Source organism: Toxorhynchites rutilus, chromosome 1, assembly GCF_029784135.1.
Source record: "Toxorhynchites rutilus septentrionalis strain SRP chromosome 1, ASM2978413v1, whole genome shotgun sequence".
In the NCBI taxonomy this organism is placed as follows: Eukaryota; Metazoa; Arthropoda; class Insecta; order Diptera; family Culicidae; genus Toxorhynchites; species Toxorhynchites rutilus.
In genome coordinates this window covers 89,625,758-89,651,102 of record NC_073744.1, presented here as the reverse complement: position 1 = coordinate 89,651,102, position 25,345 = coordinate 89,625,758, and the positions used below count along the sequence as shown (strand labels likewise).

The 25,345-nt window shown below is 38.2% G+C and overlaps 2 protein-coding genes and 2 pseudogenes across 3 annotated transcripts in view; 2 read left to right on the top strand and 2 right to left on the bottom strand.

Moving 5' to 3' along the window:
- The first annotated feature begins 4,538 nt into the window (after nt 1-4,538).
- LOC129762679 (uncharacterized) lies at nt 4,539-7,547 on the top strand (annotated as a pseudogene).
- A 1,519-nt stretch (nt 7,548-9,066) lies between these two features.
- On the bottom strand, nt 9,067-9,135 carry LOC129763849 (U4 spliceosomal RNA; annotated as a pseudogene).
- A 2,423-nt stretch (nt 9,136-11,558) lies between these two features.
- The window catches only part of LOC129767006 (uncharacterized), a 38,412-nt gene continuing 24,625 nt past the window's right edge, over nt 11,559-25,345 (bottom strand). Inside the window, exons 1-3 of one of the 2 annotated variants that reach the window (XM_055767619.1) lie at nt 24,552-24,729; nt 18,145-24,059; nt 11,559-14,883 (exon numbers count right to left, since the gene is read on the bottom strand). In XM_055767619.1, the coding sequence (XP_055623594.1) occupies nt 18,175-24,030 (5,856 nt within the window). In that variant the 5' untranslated portion in view covers nt 24,031-24,059; nt 24,552-24,729 and the 3' untranslated portion in view covers nt 11,559-14,883; nt 18,145-18,174. Of the gene's footprint in view, nt 14,884-18,144; nt 24,060-24,551; nt 24,730-25,345 lie in introns of those variants that run through there. The other variant, XM_055767611.1, reaches the window with a different exon arrangement.
- Nucleotides 13,010-14,619, top strand: LOC129767022 (RNA-binding protein 34-like). The gene is made up of 3 exons (XM_055767630.1): nt 13,010-13,731; nt 13,794-14,114; nt 14,171-14,619. The coding sequence occupies exons 1-3, from the start codon at nt 13,167-13,169 to the stop codon at nt 14,602-14,604; spliced, it is 1,320 nt and encodes a 439-aa protein (XP_055623605.1). The 5' UTR covers nt 13,010-13,166; the 3' UTR covers nt 14,605-14,619.

Below are 25,345 nucleotides of genomic sequence, written 5' to 3'. Positions count from 1 at the left end.
AACTTCGAAAACGAGAGCGTTACGTTGGAGGCACAAGGTTTTATGCATCCAATATTGGATACGGAAATATCCTACTGATGGGGAAGAATAATCTTCAGAAGCTATCCTGTTGATTGCGATTGATTGAAAAACCACAAAACCAAATGTATTTGGTCACAGTGTTACATGGATAGAAACATTCAATTAAACTCTTTCACATGAATATATTTTGAAAATTCCCAAAGGAACTGGAAGATTATTTTCAGAAACGATTAGATATTTCCACATTTTCCTCGATACTGGAAGCCCACCAGTGGTTAATGCCAACTCGATAACCACCTGTTAATAGCACTTGATTGAAACATATTTGGTCACAGTGTTACATGGATAGAAAACATTCAATTAAACTCTTTCACATGAATATATTTTGAAAATTCCCAGAGGAACTGGCAGATTATTTTCAGTAACGATTGGTTATTTCCACATTTTCCTCGATACTGGAAGCCCACCAGTGGTTAATGCCAACTCGATAACCACCTGTTAATAGCACTTGATTGAAACATATTTGGTCACAGTGTTACATGGATAGAAAACATTCAATTAAATTCTTTCACATGAATATATTTTGAAAATTCCCAAAGGAACTGGCAGATTATTTTCAGTAACGATTAGATATTTCCACATTTTCCTCGATACTGGAAGCCCACCAGTGGTTAATGCCAACTCGATAACCACCTGTTAATAGCACTTGATTGAAACATATTTGGTCACAGTGTTACATGGATAGAAAACATTCAATTAAACTCTTTCACATGAATATATTTTGAAAATTCCCAAAGGAACTGGCAGATTATTTTCCAGCAATGATTAGGTCTTTCCGGAACTTTCTCGATGCTGAATGGCATCCTAACGGAAAGAGTTCTGCGCGTGTATGTGTCGATCCTTCGCCGTCCACCTCCTCCAGCACGTTAGGCAACGATGTTGTCTTGTCGATGTCCTCACGAAAAATGAATGTGTCTCACCACCAGAATATCGCTTAAGTATGCTTTTTGTGTGTGATTGAATCGAGAGAAGGTGTGGTTTACAATGGCAATTTGGAAGGCAAACTAGAGGGGAATGAACTCTCTGAGCTCGGAACTTTCGGCGACTGAGCAATAATCGATTGCGGGCGCATACAATATTGGATACGGAAATATCCTACTGATGGGGAAGAATAGTCTTCTGAAGCTATCCTGTTAATTGCGATTGATTGAAAAACCACAAAACCAAATGTATTTGGTCACAGTGTTACATGGATAGAAAACATTCAATTAAACTCTTTCACATGAATATATTTTGAAAATTCCCAAAGGAACTGGCAGATTATTTTCAGTAACGATTAGATATTTCCACATTTTCCTCGATACTGGAAGCCCACCAGTGGTTAATGCCAACTCGATAACCACCTGTTAATAGCACTTGATTGAAACATATTTGGTCACAGTGTTACATGGATAGAAAACATTCAATGAAACTCTTTCACATGAATATATTTTGAAAATTCCCAGAGGAACTGGCAGATTATTTTCAGTAACGATTAGTTATTTCCACATTTTCCTCGATACTGGAAGCCCACCAGTGGTTAATGCCAACTCGATAACCACCTGTTAATAGCACTTGATTGAAACATATTTGGTCACAGTGTTACATGGATAGAAAACATTCAATTAAACTCTTTCACATGAATATATTTTGAAAATTCCCAGAGGAACTGGCAGATTATTTTCAGTAACGATTAGATATTTCCACGTTTTCCTCGATACTGGAAGCCCACCAGTGGTTAATGCCAACTCGATAACCACCTGTTAATAGCACTTGGTTGAAACATATTTGGTCACAGTGTAACCTGGATAGAAAACATTCAATTAAACTCTTTCACATGAATATATTTTGAAAATTCCCAAAGGAACTGGCAGATTATTTTCCAGCAATGATTAGATCTTTCCGGAACTTTCTCGATGCTGAATGGCATCCTAACGGAAAGAGTTCTGCGCGTGTATGTGTCGATCCTTCGCCGTCCACCTCCTCCAGCACGTTAGGCAACGATGTTGTCTTGTCGATGTCCTCACGAAAAATGAATATGTCTCACCACCAGAATATCGCTAAGTATGCTTTTTGTGTGTGATTGAATCGAGAGAAGGTGTGGTTTACGATGGCAATTTGGAAGGCAAACTAGAGGGGAATGAACTCTCTGAGCTCGGAACTTTCGGCGACTGAGCAATAATCGATTGCGGGCGCATACAATATTGGATACGGAAATATCCTACTGATGGGGAAGAATAATCTTCTGAAGCTATCCTGTTAATTGCGATTGATTGAAAAACCACAAAACCAAATGTATTTGGTCACAGTGTTACATGGATAGAAAACATTCAATTAAACTCTTTCACATTTCAAAATTTTGAAAATTCCCAAAGGAACTGGCAGATTATTTTCAGTAACGATTAGTTATTTCCACATTTTCCTCGATACTGGAAGCCCACCAGTGGTTAATACCAACTCGATAACCACCTGTTAATAGCACTTGATTGAAACATATTTGGTCACAGTGTTACATGGATAGAAAACATTCAATTAAACTCTTTTACATGAATATATTTTGAAAATTCCCAAAGGAACTGGCAGATTATTTTCCAGCAATGATTAGATCTTTCCGGAACTTTCTCGATGCTGAATGGCATCCTAACGGAAAGAGTTCTGCGCGTGTATGTGTCGATCCTTCGCCGTCCACCTCCTTCAGCACGTTAGGCAACGATGTTGTCTTGTCGATGTCCTCACGAAAAATGAATGTGTCTCACCAGCAGAATATCGCTTAAGTATGCTTTTTGTGTGTGATTGAATCGAGAGAAGGTGTGGTTTACGATGGCAATTTGGAAGGCAAACTAGAGGGGAATGAACTCTCTGAGCTCGGAACTTTCGGCGACTGAGCAATAATCGATTGCGGGCGCATACAATATTGGATACGGAAATATCCTACTGATGGGGAAGAATAATCTTCTGAAGCTATCCTGTTAATTGCGATTGATTGAAAAACCACAAAACCAAATGTATTTGGTCACAGTGTTACATGGATAGAAAACATTCAATTAAACTCTTTCACATGAATATATTTTGAAATTTCCCAAAGGAACTGGCAGATTATTTTCAGTAACGATTAGATATTTCCACATTTTCCTCGATACTGGAAGCCCACCATTGGTTAATGCCAACTCGATAACCACCTGTTAATAGCACTTGATTGAAACATATTTGGTCACAGTGTAACATGGATAGAAAACATTCAATTAAACTCTTTCACATGAATATATTTTGAAAATTCCCAAAGGAACTGGCAGATTATTTTCAGTAACGATTAGATATTTCCACATTTTCCTCGATACTGGAAGCCCACCAGTGGTTAATGCCAACTCGATAACCACCTGTTAATAGCACTTGATTGAAACATATTTGGTCACAGTGTTACATGGATAGAAAACATTCAATTAAACTCTTTCACATGAATATATTTTGAAAATTCCCAAAGGAACTGGCAGATTATTTTCAGTAACGATTAGTTATTTCCACATTTTCCTCGATACTGGAAGCCCACCAGTGGTTAATGCCAACTCGATAACCACCTGTTAATAGCCGCGCGTGTATGTGTGTGTAGCGATGTCTTCCCAGGGAACCGTTTGTGGCATCACTCTCCTCCTGATAGATTCCCTTCTGGCCTAGGGTGCACAAACAGGCTCTTGGTGACACCGTTCATCCGCGCTTTCATGATAAATAAAGAGCTTCACCGCAACAGCGACAACATGCTCCAATCGCTGTTCAATTAGAACTGAGTGGATTTCCGAGCGCCGCTCGCTTATATACCGATTGGTGATTTCAATAGCCTGTTTTGAAAGCAATTTTAAGACTATTGAAACAAGTTTTTGGATCAAAAAGTAACAAGTATATAACGCGTAGACATTTTATCTTTCGAATGAAGTGTTTATCATACCATTTCGTTCAGTTGTTTAGGAGCTATTAACGCTCAAAATCTCGGTCTCCGGCGTAACGCTTTCGTTTTCGAAACTTTGATTTTACACCCCGGTATAGAAATGAAAGACGTAGTCCTACGTCAAAATGTCTTCAAAGCCTTCACAATCATATCAGAGGAAACTAAAATTTTTAACTTTCTCTTGAGCAAAGTTTGATAGCTCATTCAATGTTTATTCTAATTGTTATTGTTGTATAGCGCATTCAATTAAACTTGTGTTGAGGTCTTGCGCCAATCTATTGTATAGCATAGGCTCGAAATAATAAAAATACAATGTCACAATCATTCCAATCCTAAATGAACTAATGTCTTCTAGAGACAATATGTATTCCTACCGCTTGAAGTTCTACAGAGTTTGAAGTAAAAATCACTTTGTTGTTGAATTCATTCTATATACTTGTGGATTTTCTGTTTGAAAAAGCCCTACTTCGATATTTTCGGCCAATGAAAATCTGTTAATATGTATTTTCTATTTAAATTCTTCAGCCGAGTTTGTCATTATTTTTATTTCTTCAACCCCAACGAAATGAAACAATGAATTTTAGACCTGAGACACATTGAAAAAAAAATACCAATACTCATTAATCTGTGCACCTGGCATTCCTGCCCGAAAGTAAACATTATGGCGGGTTTACATTAGGGAGATCTATAGCTATAGAAGGATTTATTCACGAGAAAATAGATGTAAACGGGTGAGAATATATATGATACATTTCTTCTAGGTATATATAATCACTTTGGATAGAATAAATTCAGGCATATGTAAACGCTGGTAAATTTCTCACTGGTGAGAAATCCCTAAAGTTGGATGCAGTTCTACTTTAGGTGAATAAATTCACCGAAAATATGAATATATTCATTATATAAGTTCGCGCTAGTGTAAACGGTTGATGCGATTTCTATAAATCTCATCATATTTCTTCACATGAATATATCTCTATTCCAAACCCACCCTTAGTAAACATTTCGCAATATGACCGAAAGGTAAGTTTATTATTTTCTATATAAAGCCATTCCATGCCAAACCGATATAGTGGTTTTCAGATTTTCGTGAAACTACCATTTTGTTCTTTATCGCAAAACATTAGACCCATATTTTTTATTTTTTTCATTAGGGTGACCATTTCCATTTTAGGGTTGTTTGAAAAATAAACATTTTCCTCTTTTTCCAAAAATGCCCTTTTTTAAAAACTCATAACTTTTGAACTACTAGACCGATTCAGATGATCGACATATCAAATTAAAACTTTAAATTTTTAAAGTAGTTTAAAAAAAACCATACCTGTAGAAATTCGAATTCTGCTCTCGTTATTATTGATTGTATTCGTTTTGTATTGTTTTCATAGTCTCGGGACCACAGGCGCTATATTTTTTATAATTTTTCTAAAAGACTGAGGATTTTTCATATAACATCTGTCGAAACCAGAGAGGCCTTCTTTTCGTTTTTGAGTTATGATTTCTCAAAGTTAGCCGATGGTCCAAAAAATCCTTTTTTTTTCTAAAAATGACTTTGTTCAAAAGTTATGATTTTTTGAAAAAAATCATTTTTGGAAAAAAGAGGAAAAAGTTGTTTTTTGGACAACCCTAAAATGGCACCCTAATGAAAAAATAAAAAATACGGGTCAAATGTTTTGCGATAAAGAACAAAACTGCCAATTTTTACGAAAATCTGAGAACCACTATATCGGTGCGGCATGGAATGGCTGTATACGATTATATTTTCCTATTTAATATTAATTTCTAGGTTCCATCGTAAATTCATCATAGCGTAAAAAATTGTCTTGGTTGTGTGGATATTTTTATGGCCAATAAGTGGCGGAGAGGACGGCGGCTCCGAGAAATACGAGGAAAACTCCTCCAGGCTATCGAGAATTCCACGGGCAAATCGCTACAGACCAGAATCAACGCATTCCAGACAATCAACGATGTGCCGGTACATCATTACATCCCCGATGTGATCGAAAGCCGTAAGATGACGTTTGTGGATGAGATCGAGAGGTCCATCAAGAAAGGCAAAGGAGCCGAACTAGCGTGGACTGCACGAATCATTCTGCTGTTGGTGATTCAGCTCGAGGAAGTCGACGATAATCAGCTGAAGGTTTTCAAGCCAGTTCTATTGTCGGTTGCACATGATATCACCGCCTCGCATGACATCCGGGCCAAGTGCTGTATGGCTTAGATTTGTTCAATTGCATAGGTTCGGATGTTATTGGAGCCTTGCTGCCACTGATGCAGAGCTTCGATAGAATCTTCTCCGGCAGCTATCTCAAAGGAGACAACACACCGAGCAGTGCCAACACCGATGCTGCTGCTCTTCGCAGTTCCGCTTTTAGCGCTTCGACCCAAGGGGCAGCGTGCGACCTTACGTTACATCAGCCGCTATCTGGAGGAAGACATCTCGCCAGAGATTTGCATCAATTTCGGCAAGGGCGCTGGTCTCTACATAATCAGTTAATCTATTTCGGAATAAACGTACATCTGTCGGGGAGAACGGCTTTCTGCAGGATGTGCTGCAATTGGGCGCCCGATTGGACGACATCCAGGGCAAGGCCAAAATGGCAGAATAGAACTCCATCAATGCGGCCGCATTTAAAGTGCGCACAATAACTTGTGGAAAAAATCGTGACAAGCGTTCGGCTGTCATCAATAAAACGTATGTGTACATAGGTGTGCGATAGTTTTTTTTATAAGAATAATCATATGAGAAAAGAATTTGAATTTGAGAGAACACAATTTCATAAATTTAAGCTGATACATCGAATAAATTTATTCTTAAATTTATTTATTCATATGACGTTCTCAATGACAGTAGCCATTTTCATCAATAAATATTTATTCTTTGAAAAATGACAACGGGCGCACACAAAATAATTTCCGACTCGACACTCAACAAACAGTGTACTCTGTGATAACCGTATTTGGCATTCACTCCAAATAGCTGTATTTGGCCAAATAATTTTATGTCAAACTTTTGAAAAAACAAATAGGTGTAATTATTGTTGTAAAATATTTTTGTCAAACATGAAATTTGTACTAAATTTTAACCAAATTTTTTCTGTCAAAATATTTGACCTCCGTTCAAACGGTATACGGCCACCTTTAGGGCGATTACACATTATCCGGTTTTTGCCGGACCGGTCTGAAACCCAAATGGCAAATTTCGACCGTACCAACCTCTTTACGGCGCCGTGATGCAGCCGTCTACTGCGACTGCAATGTCCGGTGACCGGACAAGCATTACACGCGATGACAATAGTATTGTGCCGACGTCTGGTGGAGACATCAGTTTGGGAAAGCAAATCATTCTCTATAAGATTATCAGACCTTTTAAGTTTCAAGTTGTTTAAATTTTGAATGAAAATTTTTACTTCATGTTATTTGATTACTTAGAACCCGTGAACTGATTATCATTTAATCATTTTTGTATAATTTTCTTCATATTTTCACTGAAACTCATAATTGTAATACAAAATCATCATCAAATATAATTATTGATCAGGGGGTTTTCTCCACTTGCAAAAGAACGTGTTACTCCATTACGAAAATAACATATTTTATAAGAAGAAGTTAATTTTCATTCTTAACTTTTATTTTCAAACATGTGTTTATTGCACCTGAAAATCTATTATCACTATCATTTCCCAAAAGCAGAGCAAGAAGTTCCATGCCATCAACGCGGATTGACAGTTGTTTGTCATGTCTGTTAGTATTAGTACAATTCAGGCAGTTTTTCGTCCCATGTATTAGTATGTGTGTGCTATTGTCGTTTGTTTGTTGTTTTTGAAATTCAGAATTTGATAGTGATATGGATGGATTTACATTTACTCCTTTATTTCGCTACTGTGGAAAAAGTTTAGTGATGCAGGTTTCTGCTCAAAGCAAAGCAATGGTGAGCGATTTTATCGAGCTGAATGTGAAGGTCAGTTTTTGTAAATTTGAACACACCAAAAATAGCACTCTAGTAATATTCTTATTGGGCATTCCACACAGTTCGACCTGACCCGGAAAGCGATCGATGACAAGGCTCGGCTCGAGGAGCTCAAGACCAAACTGTCTATCATGTGACCGGTGATCAAGATGTTCTCCTGCCCGATGCAGAAGCATCCGCTCTGTCAGAGCGAAATCATCCAGCTGGCATATCTGATTCGGTCATTTTTCGCCTAGGATCCGCGTATTGATAACTATGTGTTGATGCGAAATACGCTCGAGAAGCCGTCCCTGCCCCGGGAGTACGCGCTCGAGGAATCTGCGGAAGCAGTGATGAAATAGTTTCTGAAGGAAAATTATGTTGTTCTAATCGTAAAGATTCATACTGCAATGGTGGAATAAAAAGACACTCTAGAATAGATGGATTATCTCGTAGGCTAATTCTAAGAAGTCACAGGAAGTGAATAAATAATTGAGTAGTGCCCTTAGCCTACGAAATGTTTTTTATTGGTTCATTCAAATTCTATTGGAAATATGTGGCAACAGAGTGTATGGATTGAATAATACTGTTTGTGTAAGTTTGGAAATAAAACAATTTATATATATGGATATGGATAAATACACCGCAACTGGACTTTTAAATTTATTTGTCATTGAATTGTATTTTGAAATGGGGCGAGAAGATTCACACCTTCGACCGCTGGATCGCACCTATCGGTAATAATACCGTCCTGATGCAGGATGCGCGTAATTTTCGCAAGATCTGCCGTGTTCCTGGTGTGCCACATTTTAACACGGCGTATATACTCTCCAAAGGAACGCAAATTTGAGAAGACTCGTAATTGCTGCAGCAGCTGTGGTTTCAAGGTTTTCCGTATACAAACGGCTGCATGTAGCAGGAGTATTTGCAGCAATGTTTACCTGTCAATCCACTATATAAATAAATGCACGTATGTGTATGTGAGAGATGCACGGTTTTGTGTAGCGCGAGGTCTTTTTCACATTGTTATCCGGTTATCCGTCCAAACCCAGCGGCGCTTTTTGAAACCGGTCCGGCTGAAACCGGATAATGTGTAATCGCCCTTAGTAATCATTTGTGTTTCTTCAATTAGCAAACATCGCACCTCGGATGTTCCTCATTGGGTACGATATCGCCGCTGCGCAGATCTATCCTTTGTGTGCATAGATTAAATTATTGATTAAACTAGTGAATGAATGAACAATTTACGAATTCAATTGCAAACAAATCCCAATCTAGGTCAACTCATGCATTATGGTAGTAGTTATCACAGCAAATAGTTATCAACATTTTGCCTAATCATTGAACGGCATGCGTAGAGTAAAGTCGGTGAGTTGGTGACATGAAGGGATAACTTCCAATGCAGTCTTGGATAACCGAGCCAAAGCGTTGCCTTTTTACCCGCTTCTGTAGACCGTGGTATCAAAATGAATTCCGGAGTGTAAAAATGCATGGGGGTATAAAAGTACTGCCGACTTGTATCTATTTTGCAATGCCGATTTCCCAAGGCTCCATTGTTTTGAAATCTGTGTTAGGGAAACATTCCGATTTGCAAAAACGCAAACGAGCACAAAAGTACCCGCAGCTTGTATCTATTTCGCAATGCCGATTTCCTCAGGCTCCATGGTTTTGAAGTTTGTGTTAGGGAAACATCCATTAATTCCAGCGATCGTTGTTACGTCAATTGTTACGCAATCACAATTGAGTGGATTTTCGAGCGGCACTTGCTTATAAACCGATTAGTGTGATTTCTATAGCCTGTTTTGAAAGCTATTTTAGGACTGCTGAAACAAGTTTTTGGATCAAAAAGTAGCAAGTATATAACGCGTAGATATTTTATCCTTCGAATGAAGTGTTCATCATACTATTTCGTTCAGTTGTTTAGGAGGTATTATCGCTCAAAATCTCGTTGTTCCGGCGTAACGCTTTTATTTTCGACACTTTGAACTTACACCCCAGTATAGAAATGAAAGACGTAGTCCTACGTCGAGAACAAATACAGTCAATAGGTCGTATGAATAAAAAAAAGTATTTACTTATTCTGCCTGTTTCCAAGTAAAGTAAACTTTCCTAGTATTTACTTGAATCCGTCTGAATAAAAGTATACTTTACTAATTTGATTTTCGAATTCGAACATAGTTTTTACTTTGTCAAACATCTATCAACTGATTGTTTAGGTTTCGTTTCAAAACGTTTTTTTTTTTGACAAAGCGTGAATTCGCGATGAAAAAGTCACATGGGGTTGTGTCCGAGACACGACCGCATAGCTGACGTAGGATTCCGTTAGGCTATCTGTTGATTTTGGATATGTTTGAAGAATTACATCGTTAAACTTTTTGATAATGATTTGATGTCCCTGAAAAGAGCCGTTTTGTTCGGTTGTTGGGTATTATTTGTTCACTCCACCAGTGTTTACCGAATGATGATGACAGAAAGATGGTAAACAGTCGTTGTATGATGCGAATCAGATAAAAGATACCGAAGTGGAACGAGGTTTGATGAAAACCGCCCTCTGTGATCCTAGATGAGATGCCTCCTGTGTTATGTATGGACGAAATAAAGAAAAAAAACTCACCAATGTAATATAAGATAATAACCAATACCGAACACAATTATCAATTTTTCTCATCAATATAAACATGGTACTTTACTATTGAGAAATCGTATTTGAAATGGATAGGGTAATTTTCTTTTATAATTTATACTTTCTGAGTGTTTATTCAACCCAATGCGAATTTTAATTGGACTAACAACACCTAACACTATATGTAGAGCATATGGGAAGCATATGAGCATATCAAGTCATTTTTAACACAACTGTTACCATATACAATTTTACAATTACACTTGTGCTAAATTTTTCACAATGCATGATCGGTCATTGATATGAAATTTCACGATGCAACCAACATTAAAGTTCCAAATTTGAATTTTATTAGCTAGAAATAATCGCATCACTCACCTTACTTGCAATATAAAAATGCCCCCGACTTTCATATATTTGCAATGCCGATTTCCCCCAGGGAGCTTGGTTTTGATGTCTCTGTTAGGGAATACATATCGGTAGGAACAAAAGTCACCCCTACTTTCATGTATTTGCAATGCCGATTTCCCCCAGGTAGCTTGGTTTTGATGTCTCTGTTAGGGACCCGCCGCACGTGTCGTCAATTTCGACCAATCAGAACTGGGTATTTCCGTTAGGACAGGGGTTGAGATTTTTTAATTGTTTGATAGTTAGTTTCATGACATTATTATTTTCTTCAATATAAAAAATTGTTATGGAGTGCCGAAATCGATTGACGCTACAATCTCATTATTCCATCATGAAATGACTGAGCAATAGGCGTTTGAAATTGGACAATTTTCACGATGTGCTCGATTTTCGATTTTCAATTTGTACCCCAATATGTTCCCGAAAGACGTAATCCTACGTCAAAAGGAATAGTGTCGACGTCTGGTGGCGACTTTCAATTAGGGACCATAGTTTGGGTCCCTATCTCGTTAGTGTAATACCTATCATATTAGAAGACACGAAGCCCGTTTTCAAATTTGAATGAAAATGTTCACATCATGTTATTTAATCACTTAAAACACTTTTTTCCGACTTTTATTTAACCCTTTGTCTATACATTTCCAACATCATTACTGATACTTTTCACTATAATATAAAGTTGTCTTCAAAAACAATGGGCCTGATTCTCGAATACACTTCACGGTGGAAACGAAATAAACGGCACGCCATTGAACTACGTTTTACGAGTTAGTGAAGTGTCGAAGATAATGATGAGTTTTCAGGCAAAATGAGCACGTTTCAAATAAAAAATCATTAATGAAAATTAATCTCTTCGTATCAAACTGGTATTCAGTGTGAGTGGAAAACTTTGTTTTCTTCTTGTGATATATTAATCTCATACAAAAATTTAATCTGAAGATAATTTAATTTTATAATGATAAATTTAGTGGGAAACTAATCTCGCATCCAGATGTCGACACCGTACCGTTGTCATCGCAAATGCGTTTCATACCGTTTCCACCGTGAAGTGTATTCGTAGTGTATTCGAGAATCAGGCCCAATATTCGTACAAGATTTTTTCATCACCTGCAAACAAAAGTGTTTTTCATTTAAACAGAATGCCAAATTGGTACGGAAAGGTTATTTTTCATTCATAATTTAAATTTTAAAAACGTTTTCATTTCGCCTGAAAATCAATCATTTTTTTTACGCTCACCTAAACTAGTAAACGAAGCTCAATGCCATCAATGCGGATCGTTAACTTGTTTAGCTTCAAGCGCAAGATAGCAGCATTAAACATAAATCGGATATGACATCAAAACGAATGATAGTGTTTTCAGATCCAAAGTATGCTCATGAGCATACTTGATAATAACGAAGTAAATACTTGGTGAATGCTGTTTTATTCATACGAAATCAGCTAAACATCCATTTTCGAAAAGTAAATACTTTGTTGTTTCTTTTATTCATACCAAACGTAGTAAAAACTTAATCTCATTGCTCTACTGCTCGAATGAAGTAAAGTAAAGATGAATTTTGTTTTTATTCATACGGCCTAAAAACTACAAAAACAAAATCAATCTTTTTTTTGCGAGTGAACTAATTTTCAACGAAGACTGGCTCAAATTTTATATATCGATCATCTGAATCGGTACAGTAGTTCGAAAGTTATTTTTTAAAGTTATTTTTTGAAAAAAGAAGTGAAATTAATTTTTAATTTTAAAATGAAAATGAGCACCCTAATGAAAAAATAAAAAACACGGATCTAATATTTTTCGATAAAAAACAATGCAACCAATTTTCATGAAAATCAGAGAACCACAGTATCGATTTGGCATGAAATTATTTAAAACTTAACAATACAGCAAAGTTTTAAATAATTTTGTCATTAAAAATTGTTGTTGATTTAGCATTGAATAATAAAGGTTCTTCGACATTTCTTCTGAGTCGTATCAACGAGAAAAAGTAGTTGTCACCCTGTGCACATTCAGCAGAACTAGAGATTTGATTGTCAAATTTGCTTAAAAGCGGTGTTGCTTGCACCCTCAGGTTTGCACGTGTTTTTGTTTCCACTCGCCCAGAAAAGATTTAGCGTATCACCGGTTTTTGGTTTTCATATATTTTTATTGCCTTTATAACGCGTAAAATATTAGGGGTCTTCCTTAATCATGGGGAAGAAAGATAAAAAATTGAACAAAGTGAGTCCGCAAAATAACGGCGTCGGTGTAGTGAAAAGTTTCAAAAGGAGCAAAATCAATGTGCCGGAGGAGTCAATGAAGCTAAGGGAAGTTGTGCAAAATTTTCCGAACATTGTCAAACAGGCAAAAAAAGACAAGGCGAAAGATGTGTTTCCGGAAGAAAACAATGTCGAAGGGCAGATACCTGAAATCGTTGAGGGAGTCAGCGCTAAAAAAAATAAAGGTTCGAAGAAAAAGAGAAAGCAAGCAGTCGACATTTCTCCGGAACTAATCGAACAGCCTAAAATTGATAAGAAACAAAAGAAAGCAAAAGGCGCCTCTACAAAGGGCCACGAAAAGCCCAAAGTTATTGAAGCAGACATTGGGATTGATACATCTGAAAGTGAAGATGAACAAGAATCAATTGATGATGCAACAGGAAATGCTTCCTCAAAGTCGATTTTAAGTCAACCTGAACTTGACCTAGAAGATGGCTCTCCCACGAACAGTAAAGACGAAAAGGATGCCGAAGTGAAACCGAAAAAGCGCTTTCCAGGTTTGTTAATGCTTTAGCATTTTTTAATGCATATCGATTGCGTTATCATGTTTTATTTTTAGGTCCAGAGCACTCCATTTTTATTGGAAATCTTCCAACTACAGTGAAAAAGTCAACAATGAAAACATTGTTCAAACAATTCGGCACAATACTAACCATTCGTTTCCGTTCCAACGATGGCGTTACATTGTTCAAAAAAAAGGATAAGAAAGAATCGAAGGCACTAAATTGTTATGTACGTTTCGAGACCAGAGAAGAAGCAGAAGCTGCATGCTGTATGAACGGTGAATTGGTAGAAGACAATCGTATCAGAGTATCATTGCACTCGCAAAAACAAGTTGGACATATCACGTCCACGGTATTTGTGGGTAACATCCATAGAAGTAAGTAGAATGACAATGAAATGAAAAAAAAAAGTTAAATTATTTTTTTCTTATAGAGACAACCGATAATGAATTATACGATTTCTTCAGTCGAGTTGGTGATATCGAATACGTGCGTCAAATCGCTGACAGATGTATAGGATATGTCTGTTTCAAAAAGGGTGTTTCGATCGCGAAAGCACTGAAAATGAATCAACAATTGCTTAATGGGCGTCCATTGCGCATTATGAAGGTCGATCCTAGTCTACAATCCAAACGACGTAATAAGAAAGGGAATCTTGTCAGCAAACAAAAAGTATTGACCAGTACAACTAAAAATCCTCCGAAAGCAAACACTGATAACAAGAGGAAGATTTTGCAACAAGAATTCCATGGAACGGTGGCGAAAAACAAAAACAGGAAAAACACCCAAAAGAAAAAATCGAGCTTCGAGAAGAAGAAAAAGATACTCGCAAAAAAGCTCATAGGAGCGGTGAGAAGCAATGAATAAAAGTTTATATCAAGATTTTCAGTTATTTTATTTATACATGAAACAAAACCAAATCCAGAGGCGAATCAATTTCATTTCAAATGTGTGTTTGTTTTTATGACAACACTATCATTGGATATATTTTACATACAGTGGGTGTCGAATTTCTACGAATTTATATGACCTCTAGATGCATAAAAATGACAATAAAATAGTAATAACCAGGAGATGTTTCTAACATACGTTTAAAACGTAACTCTAATGTTCCATTTTCTTAGTTTTCTTCATATGTGCACAAACCTGCAAAAAACAAATCACATCAATAACAATTTTCTTGTTTCAATTAGAAGACTTAGGTATTGATAAAAAGTCAATCGAGAGCGAGACCTAATCTCATTGATTGTTTGCACTAGCAACTATTTTCTACTTTATCTCACGGTCCCTATATCAATTACATAATTAAAATAAAGAGCAATTCCAAATGAAATCGAACTAACGAAAACTCGTATTTTTGATCGAAAACTTGTATTTTTGATTCGAACGAAAGTTTGTATTCCGTTTGGGTTGGAGGAAATATGAGTTTTCCACAGCATTGGAGAATTTTTTGACTCAAGTGTAACTTTTGTAAAGGGCGTATCGATTTTAGTAAGAGAAACCTTTGATAATTGATATTTCAAAAACTATGAGTCGTATCGGAATAGTGTCTTAGAAAGAGCTATAGAGTATTGATGTTAAAACGTGAAAAAATATACACTGAGAAAAAAAACTTTGTACTCTTTTTTTTATTTGCAAAAAAACTTTAATTTATTTGCAATATCTAAAATATAAATTTATTAATTTTTTTAAATTTTATCATATAAAATAGAAGTCATGTAGTTAAATTTAAAAATGGGTACAAGATGGTTAAACTATTTTAGACGAACTTTGTGGAACATCGATTTTTTATTAATTTTTCGAAACTTCAGATATTTATATGTTAACAATCATTTTTAGCCACAAATTATGAATCCTGATATAGGGCCCTATTCCAGAAAACGAGACGAGCAGACGAGTGCTCGTCTCATTTGTTTTCATATTCCAGAAGCCGAGCTCGACTAAAAACAGACGAGTAGCTCGTCTGGCTCGACGACCGTTCGGCCGCGCTCGTCGATGAATCAGTCAATCGTCTCGTTTGTTTGATATGTTTGTTCACCTCTACGCCTGAGTGCGCCCCTGATGTTTCCGTGGTTGAGTCGGTCGAACGTCCTTTCAAAATCAACGAACACCAGCAGGAGAGAGTCCTGGAATTCGTTGATCTGCTCATCTCATCATCTGGGCTGACAAGGCTGGGTCAGCTTTGAGCATCTTGGCTGAAATACAGTCTATTCCTGGCGCTCTACTGGACTTCATATTCTTGATTGCCACTTCAATTTCAGACAGCGATGGCGCATCGGAATTTACGCGATTAATGCAACGAACTATGGGTGCTAGGCGCTGGTGGTTTTCTTGGTTACCGGCATTTGAGACTCGAAAGATTTGCTCATAGTGTTCAGTCCATTGTTGAGGCTTGTCTGTACGGTCTGTCAATAACTGACTAGTAATGTCTTTTAGCGGAACCTTCTTATCCATCCTAACACCACTAAGGCGGCGAGAAGTGCCGTACAATAGGCGGATATCACCATTGGCGGCGGCGGTTTCCTTCTCATCGGCTAGGGAGTTCGTCAAGGCTCTCTTGTCCCGTCTAGAGGGCTTTAACAGCCTCCTCCAGCTCGGCATATCGTTGACGAGCATCTGTCTTAGCCGCTCTGTTTCGCGCTCGCTCATTGCCGGTTTTCGCCTCTCTCCGCTCGTCGATCATCCTCCAGGTCTTTGACGAGGGTTTTATCACTAGTTGTGATAAAGGCGTTCTTGATGCTACTCCATAGCTCTTCAACAGACCCACTAGCTAGCAACCCCGAGGTTCGTGATATAAGTTGATATAAATGATATAAGTTTTCGCCTCAGGATCGAAACGTCGAAACAACATCCGCCGTCCCGCCGTTGAATGCGAGCGATGTGCAGGCGTATCTCAGCGATGACCAGATGATGGTCGGATACAATATCGGCAATATCGGTAGTAATCGGACGGAGCAATGTCTGGAGAATACGGCGGGTGGGATAGGACCTCCCATTTCAGTGTTTCCAAATATGTTTTGACCGGTTTCGCGACATGCGGCCGAGCATTGTCGTGCTGCTAAATAACTTTATCGTGTCTTTGCTCGTATTGTAGCCGTTTTTCCTTCAGTGCATGGCTCAATCGCAACAATTGTCGTCGGTAGAGGACCCCCATAATGGTTTCATTCGGTTTTAGCAGCTGATAGTACACCCCACCCAGCTGGTCCCACCAAATAGACAGCATAACCTTCTGGCAGTGAATATTCCGCGCGGCCGACGACGTTGATGCATGGCCGGGGTATCCATACGTTGCCCGACGTTTAGGATTGTCGTAATGAACCCATTTTTCATCGCCAGTAACGATTCGATGCAAAAAACCCTTTCTTTTATGCCGTTGGAGCAGTCGTTCGCAGTTGTTCAATTCATACGTCACCCAATGTCTTATGTTTCGGATCATTCCCATTGCTTTTAAACGATCGGATATGGTTTGCTGAGCGACTCCAAGTGTATCTGCAAATTTTTGTTGCGTTTGTGACGGATCTTGATCGAGTAATCCTTCAATTCTTCATCTTCAAACTTTTTTGGCGGTTCGGAACGTTCTTTGTCTCTTTCAATTCAAAATTATCACTTTTAAACCGGGCAAACCACGTCTGACACGTTCGCACAGTTGGAGCATGGTCACCCATAAACTTCCACCAAAATGCGATGACTTTCCGCAGATTTTTTCTTCATATTGAAGTTATGAAATAACACTCCCCGCAAAAACACTCTAGTTGGTACGAAATTTGACATATTTGAAGTGGCAAAAAAAACTATGTTGTTTACGCTTCAACTTTTTGGCATATACTGAAATGTCTGGAAATTTGATTCACTGGAATAATAATCAAGTTACGCTATCTGTTGTAAAACCAAAGAAACTTACCGGTACACCTAATATTTCGGTAGGACTCATGGTTTTAGAGACATAAATTATCGAAGATTTCTCTTACTAAAATCGATACGCACCTTTTCAAAAGTTACACTTGAGTCAATAAATTCCCAAATGCTGTGGAAACTCATATTTCCTCCAACCCAACACAAACTTTCATTCGAATCAAAAATACTCATGTTTTGTTATTTGTCGATTTCATTTGGATTGCTCTATAATAAATCTCCAATGTTTGAACTTTCATTAATATTTTCCATTTCAGAAATAGAAAATATTTATATCAAATTTGTTGATTTCTTTCCAACAGGAGGTTCTAAAATAATGTAGCTTTGAAAAGCGCATAGACAGAAGATCGATTCTTGGCTTATCGAAGTGTTCCTGAAATCTTGAGCGTTGGAAGAACGAAACGATCTAAGAAGGAATTTTCGTTAAATGAATCAAACAAAATTCCCATAAACGGAATAAACTAAAAGTTTTCGTTTTTACTAAGAATGTATTACCTTAAACACACGCGGGTTCGGGATGAATATTCATTCCATCAAATCTGTCCAGTCGGCAGCATCATCATCTTCATAGACATCATCGGTATTCATGTCGTAACAGCCGCTCTCATCAAATTCGTCGAAGATGTCATTGTTTTGCTGGAACATTTGCTGTTGCTGTTGTTGTTGTTGTTGTTGTTGTTGTTGTTGTTGTTGTTGTTGTTGTTGTTGTTGTTGTTGTTGCTGATAACGCTGATTGAAACGATTACGTTGGTTCTGTTGTAGGTGCTGCTGGTACTGCTGTCTATTATTATTGTTGTTGTTGTTGTTGTTGAATCGTTGGAAACCACCACCACTAAAGTTTGAATTGTTGACACGGTTGGGTCCTAATCGATGTTGAAGGTTTCCAACGAAAGATTGCCGATCATCGTTCTGGGGTCGTCGCTGGAACGGCTGCATCTGCATCTGCATCTGATGCTGCTGCTGGTTGGCGTTGTCGAAACGATTTCGTGGAGTACGATTTTGTTGAAAGCCTGGCTCTCTAAGACCTTGCGAAGCTTCACGGTTATTCAAAAAGAACTCCTCGGGTGGCAAAAGTGGCATTGGTGGTTGCTCAGGTGAGAACATATTTCCCATATTTATATTCTGCATGTTGTTGAACGACGATCGATGGTTCTGTCGCTGATCGAAAGAGTTCATATTTTGTCGCTGTGAGAATCGGATTCGTTGGGGATTGTTGGTGTAATTTCTTCTGGAGAAGTCACTGTCACTGCTTTCTCTCTCAGGTTGTGGTGGTAGATTGAAAAGTGGATTATTTATGTGCGGAGGTGGTTGATTTAGATTAAAATTGTCCATTTGCGGTTGTGTATGGCAAGGCTGTTCCCAAGGGGATATTGGAGATGAATTTGACCGCTCACAGTTGTTGAATTGCTGTGTCGATCTGTTCAAAGACGTAGAAAATTGTTCATCGGGATACATCTGTTTGGATGGTGCAATAGCGGATGATGGATTGTTTCTATTCGTCGGTTGATTAAACATTGACCCAAACTTGTTCAATAGGGAGTCTGCAGTCTGTAGCAAAGAGGCGGACGCAACGAGTAATGGCTGTGGGACATTCAATTGTGAAAATGATGGCATTTGATCATCTCGATGAGACGATCGATTCATATCCCATATGTCTGGCATAGGGTTGGTTCGGTTCGTATTTTCTATAATATCATTGCGCTCAAACTTCTCGCTTTCGATCTGTGCCAACAGTTTCTGTCTGGCAAGTTTCATCTCCTCCAATTTTTTCAATCTCTCCGCTCTTCGCTTCAGGTTCTCCAACACACCCCTCCTGTCCTCAACTTGCTCTTCGAAATCCATATTACCTCTATCTCCGGTATTTTCATATTCTTGACCAGTTTGCTCCCAGTCCACTTCATCCGATAGCGTATCATCGTAATTCCTTCTATCCATTGAATGACAACGATTTTCGAGTTCGTCGATATCCGCGTCGGTATAGTTTCTATTGCCAGGCAGCTGAAGAGGTATAGTTTCTGGAAATGTGCCAAATGGAGGTGATTCGCGCGAAGTGTTTCGTTTAATTCTGCGCGTCGAGTTTGTGTCATCATCGCATTCCTCGTCGGAGCTGCTGATTCTGTCTAAAGCGCCAGATGGACTATAGGCATTATCATCCCCCTCACCATTTGACTCTATATTGTCTATCCGATTATCGGATATATTTCTAGGACGTATATTTGGACTACGATTTGAAAGCCGTTTACCGTATGTTCTCTCATCCCTTTCTCGGTAGATCTGACGCTCTCTTAAACCTGACCGGGAACGATTATCGTTTCTATTGAATGGTTCACGATTGAACTTACCAGTCTCGCTCATGTCTCGCGAGCGGAATGGTGAATTGACATTTTCACGGCTTCTGTTTGCGTTCCACGAACAATCTTGCGAGTCAGAGCGATCCCATACACGTGGTTCCTCGTTGGGCTTTGTATTTAAAAACCGTATTGGTGATCTTCTAGAAGTATTGCTCTGATCCATAGACAACCCAGGACGACATCGATCTTGTTCTCGACTCTGCTCCCTGCGATGATCGGTGTGATGACTCCGTTGTCGCTCGGAACATTGTCTGATCGGGGCTGGTTGATTGATGTTCATGTTCCTAGAATCAGGAGAGTTTCGACGTGGAGAATGGCGAATATTTTCACCCAGCATTGTCGGCTTAATATGACCGTCAGAATTGCCGAAACTGTCTGATGATTGGCGCATTTCCGCATCCCATGTATCACCAGATAGAAGCGTGTTATCAGCATCATTGTCACGCTTTGATAGTGAGCAGCTTTGGTGCACCACGGATGAGTCAGCATCCCACATGTTGCCGGATGATATCGTGTTATGTAAACTCTCCGACTGTGACGGTTTGTTGCGTTTCGGCTGATGCACATCTTCTATTGCATTCTCGATCCTGCCAGAGCTATCGTTTGCGTTTGGTGACCAAGATTCCCCGTGAGAAATTGTTTCATTTTTTCTAGTTTGTTTGCTCCATGAGTTCCCATTGTTCCCATCCTTTCGGTTCCGTTGCACTTCAGAAGACCAACAGCTTTCGCTCTTGATTGCACTTGTTGGTGTGAAATTTTGAGTAGTACGTGATCCATCTCCTCCTGGTGACCAGTTGTCACCAGAGTCGATAGTGTTGTGGCGTTTTTCATTTTCATTGAATCCACCGTCTCCAGAGCGTACCGGTTGAACCGTAGTAGCTGTGGTTCGAGGAACATTCCAAGATTTATCAGTGCCAGAGGTTTCAGCCCAGCTTGTTAATTTCTCAGGGGGCAAGTTCCAAATATCAGTGAAACGTGGTGTTTGACTTTTACGGGCATAAGGAATCTTCAAATCTGCGCCACAATTATTGTTCCCTGGTTTAGTGATTTCAGAATAACTAGTGTCATGTTGTGTTGCGGGCGGTGACGACGAATCATAGTTATCGTTCATTGGCGAATCCATGCAATCCTGTGCAGGTCGCAACGGTTCCGTACAAACCGGGGTCTCAGATAGTCTTGGTTTTTTATTTTGTGATTTTTGTCCTGTACGATTTTCAAAGTGTTTCCGCTCTCTTTGGAACCGCTTCCTGTGCTTTTCCTTCTCTTCCCGTGCCGGATCTCGATGGAGGCAGTCTAGTTCGCTTGGATTGCGATCAATCGATTGCGGTTTAACATCTGAATTCTTTTTCGGAATTTTGAAGCTTGTATTCAGGTGCGCTTTTAGCTCGATTGGAAGTTCAGGCACCGGCAAATGTTTTTTAATGCTAAAATCTAGTTTAGATTTGTTTTTCATTTGTGTTTTCAATTTTGAGCCTGCTGGAAGGAATTTGCTGTCTATTCTTTCCAAATTTGTTTTACGTGGTTTCTCCGGAGGTTTATCTGCGATTTTCTTTGTCGGATTTTCACTTTGTTTCACTTTTGTTGTCACCGGTTTATCTCGTTGTTTTTGTTTGATATGATCTTTCTGCTTCACTACTTTACAAATTATGTTACTAACTCGTTGCAGTTTTACTCTTACTTGAGGCAAGACGTCGAGGTAAACGTAACAGCCATTGTGAACTTTTTCACCCATAAGAACAGCGCTTCTGTCGTCCAAACAAACCGACCAACGATCACTTTTCATTCCGACTGTTGCTTCAACAATATTCTCATCAGTTTTGCCCGCTGACCTCAGTTCTTCGTGAGGCATATCAATTACTAGAGGTCTTTCGTCATCGGAGAGAATGGCGGAGTCGTTTTGTTCGATTTCTATCGTGTTACACACATCGGGAACACTGTTACCAATTTCGTCAACACAATCGGGTTGATCCATCGCAATACTATTGGAACTATTCTCAATGGAAACAATTGTCACAGCCTCTGCATTTTCCAGTTTGTCTGAACACTCACTAGACCGGTACTCAGGACATTCATTATTGACCGCTGATGGAAGGTTAGCTTCATTTGAAATTTCGACTTCTTCGTCGTGAGCTATATTTTCGGTAGATTTTTCTAAAACCTGAGCGTCCGGAGAACTTTGTTCACTACGAACTGTGACTGTTGTAGTACATGTTGCATTATTCGATTTTTCATCATTGATTCTTTCTGTTGTAATTGGGGATTCCATATCATTTGAATCATTGGATTCTTCATTTAGTTGTATGATTTTTTCGTGGATATTTTTCTGAATATCCCTTAATTTTCCCAACGAATATTTATGGACAACGGACGTTTTTATCAATAACTCGCAATTTAGTTTAACTAAAACTACAGCTGCCTTTCTCTTCTCAATTTTGGCGAAACTATCCAAACTGTTGACATCGAACGATTTTTGTTTCATCACCTTCTTTGGCTTAGCGGATGGTTCTGCTGAAGAGTGCAGACTGCTTGTTATTGTTGAAGATTCCTCTCTTTTCTGATCTGAAGACGAGCCTTTTATATTTGATGAGTTCAAGCAGTCCTCATTCGTAGGTTTTTGTAATGGAACAGATTGGCGCACTTCTTCCTTTATCACATCCGCAGGTTGCTCATCGAGCTTAGGTTTTTTCGATGATATTCCCGTTTCCGGATGACTCTTCACTCTTTTTTCGGAATTTTTTTGCGTGATTAAAGGTTCACTTTGTTTAGTTTTGGAACTGTTCTCCAACTCTTCAAATTTTATTTTATATTTCTTGCTCGGTCTAGATATTAATTTTGAGTTTTTAGAGTCCTTCACGTCTTTAACATTCTTCGATTTATCAGACTTCTCGGGTTTGCTATGCTTTTTTCCATCAAATATTTCTCTTGTGTCGCTTAATAATTTATGTGAATTTTTTTCGTCCTTCACGTGAATATTCTTTGATTTATGAGACTTCTCCGGTTTGCATTGTTTTTCTACATCAAATGTCTCCTTTGGGGTATTTGATGATTTATGTTGGGAGTTTTTTACGTCCTTAAGGTCAATATTTTTCAATTTATTAGACTTCTCCGGTTTGCTATGCTTCTCTCTATCAGATGCTTCCTTTGTGGCATTTGATGATTTCTGTGGTGAATTTATTAAGCTTTTTACGTGAATACTCTTCGATTTGTTGGACTTCTCCGGTTTGCTATGCTTTTCTTCATCAAGTGTTTCCTTTGTGGTATTCAATAATTTCTGTTGTGGATTTATTGAGTCCTTTACGCGAATATCCTTCGAATTATCAAACTTCTCCGGTTTGCTATACTTTTCTCTATCCAATGTCTCTTTTGTGGTATTCGATGGTTTCTGTGGGTCTTTTGTATTATAAACGATTTTTTTCTTTGATTTGCCATTCTTCCTTTTCTCTGGCTTTCTATCCGCGAACGTTGTCTGATCAATTTTTTTCACAACAACTCTTAGCTGTGGTAATTGGGTTAGGAGTACGACATTTTTATCTAGGTTTAGTTTCGCAGCAGATGATTTATCTACCACAATATGTTCATTCCTTTTATATACATATGTTAATGCTTGTTTTTCTATCGCTGCTACATCAGCGTCTTCATATGTTTGCCCGGTGCACTCTTCGTTTTCAGTGGCTATGATTTCTTCATTTCCAACCTCCAGAAGAGGTTTATTCGTAACGATATTTTTTTCCTTGTCATCCTGGTCTAAATAATCATCTAAATTCTCCATGTCTAAAAGCTGCATAAAATTGTTTATCTGTCCCTCTTCCTCAACCAGGAGGCTACTGTTTTGCTCGATTTGCTCAAGAATACAGGTTTCAATGGACTCAGAACCTCCAGGAGTAACATCCAATACTGGTCGAATCGTCACTGGATATTGATCCAGATAATCACACTGGCAACTGCTTTCAACAGCAGACAATTCCTCAAATACGAGATATGTTACCGTAGTTGTTTTTAGAATGAAGGAAATATTGCCGAATGCAATCATATGATCGTAGATGACCTCCTCCGAATGTTCTGGAAACAAGAAAAAAAATATTTTCGTTAGTAAATAATCATAAAATAAAATTCTCGGTAGAAGATATACATTATTATATTTGACATCTTATATGTGAGGTATTACATGTTCCGGGCGTTTTATTACTGAAGCAATGCTTAAATATCGCCGTTTTTTACCAGTAAAAATATTTGTATACATAAATATTAATAAAATACATATCCTGGTAGCCAGATCATATCCTTTCTCGTTGAAAAAACTTAAGATTATTTTATATCCAAATTTAAAATTCCCGACCCCTCAGTAATAATGCGCTTCATTTGATTGCATTGCATTCTGTGTTTCATTCTTATCAGAAAATGCATTTGGATATGAATACTCAAAAATGCGATTATTTCCCAAATAGATCGGGATAAACTGATGATGGCCATATTTTTCATCCCGACTGAGCCGTCTTGAAAGATTTGGCAAACATAAAAGCTATACAGGATCGATACTGAACAGCAGAGTACCTTTCTCTCAGCACAGCGGTGTATAGGATTCATTTTCACCTTTTCATAAACATTTATTACCAACATGTCATAGTCACAAATTTGTTGAAGTTCAATTTTAGGGAGAAAAACTAGAAGTTAGCGTAATGTTGATATAATTTTGCTGTATTGACGTAGTCTGACAGCGATAATCGCGAAAATATTGTCAAGCTATCTCCACATTTGCTGTCTATGTGCCAAGCAGGGTCGCCAGGTGATTTTTTCAAATGTCTTCACATGGTACAAAAAAATGTCTTCAAATGTCTTCACAATTATATCGGAGGAAACTAAAAATCATAACTTACTTTTGAACAAAGTTCGGCGATATTTACGGCCAATAGTTAGAATTTCATGGAAATAATATCTCTCAAAAACCCACGTACGCTATCATACTGAAATGTCTTCACATATCTCATAATGTCTTCACTAAATCAAATGTCTGCACAGTAAGTCAAATGTCTTCAAAATGAAGACATGTCTTCAAACCTGGCATCTCTGGTGTCAAGGTGAATGCATACCGAAGGTTATTCCCAACCTAATTGTAGGGGTGCTCAAAACGCTACTTTTTTAGAGATTAAGGGAATTTTGTTTTGAAAACAATTTGATTATTTCCTCCTACTTTTATAACACATGTCCACTAACTACGTTTGCAAACGCAACGAGAAATCTCGCGTAACTTTTGAAAAGGTCCTATGTAACATTCACATCAACTCGAGAAAAACGGAGTTGAAGATCGGAATATTGTTCCGCGAATTGTTTCAAAAGGAATCGATCTT

What these genes read in the sequence shown, in the direction of transcription:
- LOC129767022 (XM_055767630.1), top strand. Translation starts at nt 13,167, where the DNA reads ATGGGGAAGAAAGATAAAAAATTGAACAAAGTGAGTCCGCAAAATAAC. An exon ending in ACCGAAAAAGCGCTTTCCAG is followed by an intron (nt 13,732 to 13,793) that starts GTTTGTTAATGC and finishes TTTTATTTTTAG; the next exon opens with GTCCAGAGCACTCCATTTTT. An exon ending in TGTGGGTAACATCCATAGAA is followed by an intron (nt 14,115 to 14,170) that starts GTAAGTAGAATG and finishes TTTTTCTTATAG; the next exon opens with AGACAACCGATAATGAATTA.